This window comes from Aethalodelphis obliquidens, unplaced genomic scaffold (assembly GCF_003676395.1).
Source record: "Aethalodelphis obliquidens isolate GAN/ISIS:26980383/991018 unplaced genomic scaffold, ASM367639v1 scaffold72, whole genome shotgun sequence".
Lineage (NCBI taxonomy): Eukaryota > Metazoa > Chordata > Mammalia > Artiodactyla > Delphinidae > Aethalodelphis > Aethalodelphis obliquidens.
The window spans coordinates 2,331,740-2,340,846 of NW_020838016.1; the positions used below are offsets into that span (position 1 = coordinate 2,331,740).

The 9,107-nt window shown below is 52.7% G+C and overlaps 1 protein-coding gene across 4 annotated transcripts in view; it reads right to left on the bottom strand.

Moving 5' to 3' along the window:
- KY (kyphoscoliosis peptidase) overlaps positions 1–9,107 on the bottom strand; it is a 49,485-nt gene that overhangs the window by 6,659 nt on the left and 33,719 nt on the right. For all 4 annotated transcript variants that reach the window (XM_027091689.1, XM_027091690.1, XM_027091687.1 and 1 more), the window contains 2 exons: positions 8,421–8,538; positions 78–266 (listed from right to left, as the gene is read on the bottom strand). In XM_027091689.1, the coding sequence (XP_026947490.1) occupies positions 78–266; positions 8,421–8,538 (307 nt within the window). The remainder of the gene's footprint in view (positions 1–77; positions 267–8,420; positions 8,539–9,107) is intronic.

A 9,107-nucleotide genomic window follows, 5' to 3' on the forward strand; every position in this document is an offset into this window, starting at 1 on the left:
CCTTCCATCCAGCCTTCTCCACCTGCTGCCTCCTCCATCTCCACCCACCAGGCACCCCGCAGAACCGAGGTACTTACAGGAAGGTGAATTTGGAGGTGGTGGAATCCACCAGGCCGCTGCCCCAGGTGCTGTCCACCAGGTGCCATCTCCCCTCCAGGAACACGGCGTTCCAGGCGTGGTCAAACTCCCCGGAGAAGCTCTGCCCCGGCTGGTAGCCAAAGCCCTTGGAGTAGCCAGGCACCGTCATGCACTGCACGCCAGCGATCCTGGGGCGGGACAGGGCTCTGAGAGGCGGCTCCTGCTGGGGCTGCGTCCAGCACAAGTCTGTCTGTCTGTGGCCCCAAGCCTTAGGTGCATTTGCTGTCTGGAAGTCCCTCCGGGCCTCTCCTCTTCCCTGACTCTCGCCCAGTCACACACACACAGACTTTTGTCTGCAGAGCCGGAGGACAGGGGGACACAGGGCTGGCTGGTCCCTCTGGCACAGCCTGGCAGCGGTCCCCGCTGTCTGCTCCCCCTCCAGCCTCTACAGAGCACTTGGGAATGTCTCAGCCCAGAGCCTGCCTGAGGGCTCCGCCGGCAGCCGCAGGAGGACAGTGGTGCAATGGTGAGGGGCGCCTGGCGGACACGGAAACCAGGGGCATGCCAATGCTCTCGACTCGATTCACGTGGCTGGGGAGTTGGGTTGAGGTGCCACGGGTGGGGCGTCAGGCAGGGTGCTGCACGCGAGGGTTAGGGAGAAAGCTGAGCTCACCTCCACCGCCACGTCCTGCCCGCGGACACCTGTGCGGGGACCCCTGGGGCAGGCCAGCTGGGGTCCCCATCTTGACCTGGGGAGGACTGGCCCACTGCCAGGGCCACCACGGTGCATTAAGGCCATTTGCCGACTGATCGCCCTGGCCACGGTTTCAGAGTCCCCTGTAGCTGTTACTTCGGGAGTGGAAATGCTGAGCGGTCAGCTCGAGCTTTTATCAAGACCCCCTTGACAGTGTGTTCCCTCGCTGCTCACAACCAAGCTGGCCTGGACGGTGGGGCGATGGGCGCTGGTCACCTCTGGGGACCAAATGGCAAGCTCTAAACTGGGCACTTGCAGCTGGAACACTGAGGCCCAGACCTGGGCTGTGGGCAGCACCGCACGGCCACGGCAAGCACCCCGAGAGTCTTGCCATGGCCAGCTGGTCCTCTCCTTCAGCAGCCTTGCCCCCACATGGCAGCTCTTCTGGTGCAGGGGACCCCTAGTGCCAGCCCTTCTGGGGCCTCTGTGTGAGCTAGAACAAGGTGCTCCTTCTTCAGGACACTTTCCTTTCACTGTGGAAGGTTGGTGTAATCAACGCCCAAACCCGTGATATCCAGGATGTTCGTGATGGCCCATCGGATGGGGCTCAGCACGAGCTGCCCGCTGACTCTGCCCTCCCCTTGCACGAACCGGGGCTGTGCTCCGGGTGTAGGCCCGGCCTGAATCAGGGAAGCGGCCTCGGGCAGCTGGGGTCCCTCCGGGAGCAGGTCTGCAGTCTCAGTTGCTCTGAACAAGAGGCCATGGAGCCTCAGGCTAATGGGGTGAAATGGCCATGCACACAGGATAGGAATGGGGAAATTTTCCGTATAAAAACGACCATTTAATTAACAATTAGTAGAATATTGGATTAAATACGACTTATCTCTATTTACATATCATTTGTTGAAAGACCTAGTGAGGCAAAATATGGAGCCTGCAAATTACCAGATTCCACCTTGCCATGGGGGCCGCTCACGTGCCCACGCGGCCTGAGCTCCCCTCTCCTGCCGGGGGGCAAGCCTGCTCTGCTGAGGCTCCTTATGGGCTGGGAAGTTTTGCAGCCCCCCACCCTTCTGCCTGCCAAAAGGACGTCCAGGCCTCCCAGACTGCCTAAGAAATCCCATGGGAACAGACCAGCCGGGCCCGTGGGGAGGATTTCGGGACCCCTTGGGGGGCGGGAGCAGAGAACGAGAGAAACCAGATTCCCGTGGATGTCAGGATTCTGCTGGTAAAAGCCAACACGGACTCCCTGGAGCAGAAGGGCCGCCCAGAGGCTCGAGGCCTGGGAGGGGTGGGCCCAGGACCCCAGGGGAGGGAAGTGCAGCAGGCATGCCTGGAGAGCCCCCTCCTCATTTAGCTGCAATGGGATGAGGCCCAGGGGGTTCTCAGCCTGTGTGATCTGAGTGAGTTTATAGTCTTAGAGGAAACAGCCGGCAGAGGGGAGAGGCAAGGGTCCCATGCCAGGCCAGAGGGCTGGGACTGAGGTACGTGGGAGGCATGGGGGAGCCTTCCATAGGAGGTAGGGCTCCCTATACTCAGAGAGTGGACGAGGAGAAGGAATGTTGTGAAAAACATTTAACGAGGTAGGAGATGTTCCTGACACGCTGTTAACTGACAAGAGCCTATAAAACCCCGCCATCAGCACAAGGGGTATGTGTGTGTGTGTGTGCATGCGTGCGTGCGCGCATGCATGGAAAACAAGAGATGGGGGAGGGCAGAGTGAGAGAGACAGTCCAAAAGTCATCTGGTCTCTTAGTGATGGGATTATGGGTGATTTTAATTTTCTTCTTTAAGCTTCTCTTTAATTTTAAAATTTTCAATAACGATTATGCGTTACTTTTCGAATTGGAAAAGAATCCATAAATACTACTTGAAAATGACACTTTTAGTGAGTTATTTTCCTTTCTTGCCCAGAACGTCGGTGCATATGAATCTCTAGGATGATGTGGAGGAGTGTGGAGTACTGGGACACCAGTGTTTACACAAGGGGCTGCTTTGCAGGAAGGGAGGGGAGCTGCGGGCCTTGGGAGGGTGTCTGCTCCGCTCTGAGCGAAGTCAAGGGGGGAAGGAGAGGTGCTGAGCGCCCCTGCGGCCTCCAGGTGCTGTGAGAAAGATGGGGCTGTGCTGATGTGGGCAGATGGCTGACTCGAGCTCTGCCGGAGTGTCCTCCTGGGAGAAGCCGTGTCCCCGGGCAGAGGTATCCTCCCACCACGGGTGTGAAGTGGAGGTCAGAGTTGAGCACCAAGTAGGGGAATAAGAGTGAACACCCCGCCCCAAGCCTGGAAAGGGCCGGAGGGGGGAGAAGCGAGTGGCCAGCTGTCCTCCCAGAGGGCTTGGGGGGGGGCTGGAGGCAGCGGTGACTTGGCTGAGCCGGGAGGGCGGGGCTCACCCCAGTGTGACCTTGCCAGGCTCACTGTGGGCAACACAGAAGGTTGGCATTAAATGATCTCTAGGGGTTGATTCTCTTCTGACAGGCTGAGGAGAAGCTGGGAGGGCCGTGGGGAATGCCTAGGGCAGAGTAAAGATGAAAAACCCCCTCAGCTGTGAGCTCCTGCCACGCTTGACTATGACATGAGGATGTTTTATTACCTGGCAGCCATGTGCTAGATGAATTGGACAAAGAAGTCATAATGTAAAGCATTACTGTTAATAATCCATAACTCTCATGCGAGGGTGTGGACCTAGTAATTCTAGCTGCTGGTTGCTAGACAGATGACCCACCACCATCTCAGGTCATCAAAAGATCACCAACGGTATACACTGCAAAGCACTGTACCAGGCGCAGGCACCAGGGGATAATATCACATATATCATTTCAAAATGTAAGAAATAGTATAACATAATAAGTTGTAATATTCTAAACATAAAGGTCACTGGCCACCCTAGATGTGCTCATAGTCGGAAGGGGGCAGATATGTGAACCGTCACGAAAATGCTAGTGATAAGCACGGCCCTTTCAGGGAACCCAAAGGAGCAGGAATTTGCTGGAAAGCTCGGGGAGAGCACTGAATAAGCGGAGGACGAGAAACGTTTCCGCCTCTCAAAGAACCCCAACCAGCCATCCTAGAGCCCCAAATATCAGCCAGGGAGACGTATCTAATAACCTCAGGCTGCAGAATCTTGGTCTTTACTTTTGACAGTTTTGAAAATCCCAACACCAGTGGTTTTACTGAGGCGGTGATGGATCCAGACTGTGACTCATTTTAAACAGAGGCGATCCGGGCCTCGGCAGCAGGGTGGCTGAGCGGCCTGGGGTGGGCGCTGTACCCTGCACATATCAGCCCCTGACCATAGTGGGCCTCCTCACCTCGGACCACTTCTCCCAGGATGTCTGAGCCACACAGAAAAAAACAGGGAGGGTGGGAAGGCTATAGGAGAGGCAGTGAGGCATGCTCTTTTTTCCCATCTTGATGAAAACATTGTGATTTCTAATAGTAAAATTAGGAAACATGGTTTCGTTAACGTTAAGCCCAAGGGCCAGTTTAACTGGGCAAATGTGTGAATTAGAATTTTTAGGGCCTTGCTGTTCCTGAAATGATCCTCAAGAAGGTCGTAGAAAACAAATTTATGGTTACCAAAGGGAAGGTGGGGGAGGGATAAATTGGGAGTTTGGGATTAAAATATACACTCTACTATATATAAAACAGATAACCAACAAGGTCCTACTGTATAGCACAGGGAACTATACTCAATATCTTGAAATAACCAATAATGGAAGAAAATGTAAAAGGATATATATATGTATGTATAACTGAATCACTTTGCTGTACACCTGAAACTAACCCAACATTTCAAATCAATGTTTTTCAATAAAAACTAAAAAAGGTATATTATATAAATCCAAAAAAAGGTAAATTCTAAACTGGCAAAAAAATTGTGATTTCTATACTACAGCAGGACATGAATAACCATGATTTATGTTTCACAATTTATGTAGTTGATTTCTTGTAAATTTGACAGTGTCTTCATATTTCTGCTATATGGTTGGTCCCCTTACCCTTTTCTTATACCACCACCCTTCCAGCAAGGTCAGTAACTGTAATCATGGTAATAATTTTCACTCCAAAGCCCTGTTTAGAGCCTTTTGAGGTTGACTTCAGCGGCCTCCTCTCTGACAAGTGAGGAGCTGGCAGTTCAGAGAGGGAGGCTGACTTGCCTGGGGACACTCAGTAGTGCGGGGGCCAAAGCAGCGCCAGGACTCATTTTTCCTGATGCACAGTTCAGTAGGCTCTGTAATTGCACCAGCCCTTTTGTACACCGAGATTTGTTTTAATCTATAAACTTCTGGGTGGTATACAGAGTGAAATTAAAGTCTGGTTTGCTATAGTGATGTACTTCATCTTCGTGAGCACTCTCCTTTGGTGTATCTATAAGGATGGGAGAGTTTAGATGCCCCTTTCAGAGGCCGTATATGGTGAGGATAATTTAAGGTTATTTAATGTATCCAGGCTTCTGGGACTTTGGAACCAAGTGATATTCTGGGATGGTCTGGGGCACGCAGCAGCACGCCACTGTGACAGCTGAAGGATGCATGGAAAACGCACTGACATCTGATTGGTGACAACGAGCCTCCTCACCACCAAAGTCTCAAACTGGTAATAAGCTCCTGGCCTTATCAGAAGTCCCTGGAAAATCTGCTAGCTGGTGGTGCCAGCGCGGTGATAACGGGGAGACATTGCACTGGAGGCTGACTTAGCGGCAGAATTCTGGGGAATTAAGCTTGACCCTTGCAAGGAAATGAAGCAAAATTCACGAAGGCTGTCGGGGAACTGAGGCAAAAGGAGAGACATCAATGCTGGACGAGAGAAGGTCAGAAAGAAACTGGTCCAGCAGTTACAAGCAACAGTGCTAACAAAAAAGGTATATTGGTTACTTGGGAAAGACGATGAAGAAATGAATGACATTGCAAAAATATCTGAATTCCCCACCAAATTACTTTATTATATCAGTCTTTAATGAGGCCACCGCAGGGAGGTGAAATGGACTGGCAGAAGTAATGACAGCCGTGTGGATACAACTCTTGCTAAGAGGCCACCTTGACAACTAAGCAGGGGTAAACCAGCAAGTGTGGATTACACGTCTTCAGTTATTAAGGAGTCCGGTAATGAATTTACCAAACCTTCAGCAGTTATTTTAAAGGGAAGGGGACTTAGGAAGGATGCATGGACGAGGTTAGCGAACTTTAAAGCCAAAGTTAAAGGAATTCAGCGAACTGTGAGCTATTGTTAAATGTCCCAGGCAATGCAGAGAGTATTTCACATGGTAACTGCCAGGTTGGAACCTAGCTTTAAATGATGCAAAACGTTGGGATGTGTTTTAATGATCAGCTTCAGGCCAGAATACGGCCGTTGTTAAGCATCTGGACCAGGCCAAAAGAGCTGACAGTTCCACTCAAGGCCAATGTCAATTTTCTGAGCCTATGTGAGTCTATGTGGGTCTGTAGGAAAGTTCTACAGAGCAAAGACACTCCAGTACTGTAGGAAGACAGGGAGGATTAAAAAAAACAACAAGCCCCAAGTCAGGTTAGCAAACTCCAAACCGCATGTTCTCATTTAGTCCTGCAGTCCTGCCAGTAGGCAATAAAGTCCGCAGTGTACAGATAAGAAAACTGAGGCTCCCAGAGGCTTAGTGCCTTCCAAAAGGAACAAAATTAATAAGTGGTACATTAAGGACTGGAAATCAAGGACTGGTAAACTAACAGAGGCCTGGAAGTCTTTCTGCTATAAATCTGATACTCCTTCCATACCATGCTAAGAAGGCTTCTACTGGATAAAGAAGGATATATTCTATGACTTAAAACCCTGAGTGTTTTCAAATTTGCAAATTGAGATGAAAATGCTGAAAGGTGCTAGGCACAAATAGAGCTGAACACAGAGGGAGGGCTATTCCATTATTTAAAAAGAGAAGAAGGTCCATTTCATACAAGTCTGCTAGGAATATCCTGTCATGTCCTGTCATTGAGGGCCTACTGTGTGTAGGATTCTGAGATGTATATTCACAGGGAAAGCAGAAAGGGTCCGGGGAGACATATGAAGACACAGAAGACCTATAAGACATATAAGAAGAAATGAGCACAGGCAAAGCCTACATGATAGAACAAAGTCCAGAAAGGAATATGACAAAATGTCAAGTGTCATCTCTAAGTGGTAGGATTCGGGTAACTTAATTTTCTTCTTTTTGCTTCTATGCACTTTATAAATCTATAGTTAAGTTTTATTTTTAATTTACAAAAGTGAGTTAAAGAAAAGCCTAAGCAAGACCTGAGCTGGTGTACAGGTGTGCTGACGGCACCCCCGGAGGGGGAGGGGGGCCATCCTGCAGCGGGGCCCAAAGAGCATTAGGGAGAGGAGAGCAGAAAGGGCCTGAGAAGCTGGAAGTGGGGGGAGTGGCGGAGGCGGCAAGGCCAGGAGGGAGATGAGGCTGCAGTTGGGAGGACGTTATGGGGCAGTGTAAGCCTTTAGTCTGGTTCAGGAACCCAGGGCCTGGGAGCCTGGGCAGGGGGCCAGTGAGGACCCCAGTTTCTGGAGAGGCCCAAAGGCATGTGGGGTGCCTGGGTCTAGGGTGGGGTGGGAATGCGGGGGTTGGGAGATGGGTTGCACCTCTGCACCCTGACCCGCCATGGGCCCCTCTAAGAGCAAACAGTGAGCAGGAGGGGTGGAGAAGAATGTCTGTGCTTGCTGGGTGCGGGAGGCTGGACCGCTGGGGGTCAGGCAGGGACTGGGATGCGTGTCCCCCAGGAGCAGGACATCCTGTGGCCGCTGTACAGCACCGACACACCACGCCCACCCGCCCGTGGACTCTTAAGTGTCTGTTGCTACTCTTGGTTTGATGAATTGCCCCCTGCAGTCCTGGCTGGCTGATGTCTGGGTGCCTGAGAACCCCGGCTCCCAGAGGGCTGCAGGGGCAGTGGGCACAGTCTGTCTACACCCCTGAGGATGGGCTTTTCAGTGGTCCCCAGGGCTGGCTGACTGCTTCCCGGGGAACACGGCAGACCTCAGAGAGCAGGCACAGGAAGCTGTGCAGGTCGGCGGGGCTCCCCCAGCCTTGAGTCTGTCTCCAGGTCACCTAGAACCCGCAGTGAGGTCTCCAAACACAAATGAGAGCAGCCACTCGCCTGCTCTCACCCACCTGGGCAACCTGGCCAGGTGCTCGCTCCCGGAGCAATGGAAACGGAGCCCAAAGGCTCCAAGAGACAAGCTGCTTCCTAGTTATTCAGCTTTTCCAACTGACAAATCTTTTCGAGGGTGGAGCTTTTGTTTGCCCCAAGAGGGCCCCTGTGCCAGCCCTGAGGACAGCCTTTCACAGTCCTCTTGGCGCCCGCAGTCACTGTCCTTGCGTTCCCAGATCTGCCATTCTTCTAACCTTCAGCTGCACAGAGATGGGAGAAGGTGGAAAAAGGGCCTTTTATAACCAAATTATCTCTGTGCATTCATCTGCCATTATGTTAATGTATCCCGAAGCCCGACAGATGGTACAAAGTCAATTACGCTGGTGTTAAAAAGGGAGAAATTGACCTTTTCAGGACTCACTTGGATTCAGAGCAGAGTTTGCAAACTTGGGTTTCAGGTCTGGCACGTGGGTGAAGGCGCAGGGCACTTGGCAGGGGGAGGGGCTGGGTCAGGGTGGTCAGCCCGGGATGCCTCTGTACCTGCACATTCTCTCAAAGAGCCCAGCGTAGCCATCACAGTTGGTCTTCTGGGTCTGCAGGATGGTGGTGGGTTTGAAGGCCTGGCGGTCCTTCTCCTGGGCGGCCTCGATGTCGTACTCTGGAGGGCAGAGGAGGAGGCTGTGAGGAACCAGGTCCCTGGAGACGACCCGGCTGGTGCAGAGGAGAGAGGAGTCCACAGTCTGTGGCGCCGCCCCTGCCCTCCACTGTACTTCCAGCATCACTTGGGCTGGCCTCCCTCAGGCCGGGGAGAAACCGCTATGGACTGAAGGGAACGGGGCCCCAGCCCAGGTGCTGTCTGGCAAATGTCCCCTCTGTGTGGGCGAGGGCAGGAAGAGCAAGGCATTGGCTGCGGGGCCACTGGCTCCTTAGGCCTCGTAGGAGCGGCTGGGAGGGGAGGGACAGAGACAGCACTGGGCTGGGGTTTGCCTGCGTGTCCTCACCACAACACAGCTCTGCAGGCGGGGCCAGTGAGGCTGCTCACCCATCCCTGCGGCAGCCCCCAAGGCCAAAGCCTCACACTGACCTGCAGGGGGCGAACTGAGCTACTATTAAAACTTGTCCCAAACAGAGAAGACAGACTGTCACTTCAGTAACAGTAGAGCTTAAGGCATGGGGGAGGACCTGAGCCTGTGGCCTTTGAGGGCACAAAGGAGGTGTGTGTGTGTG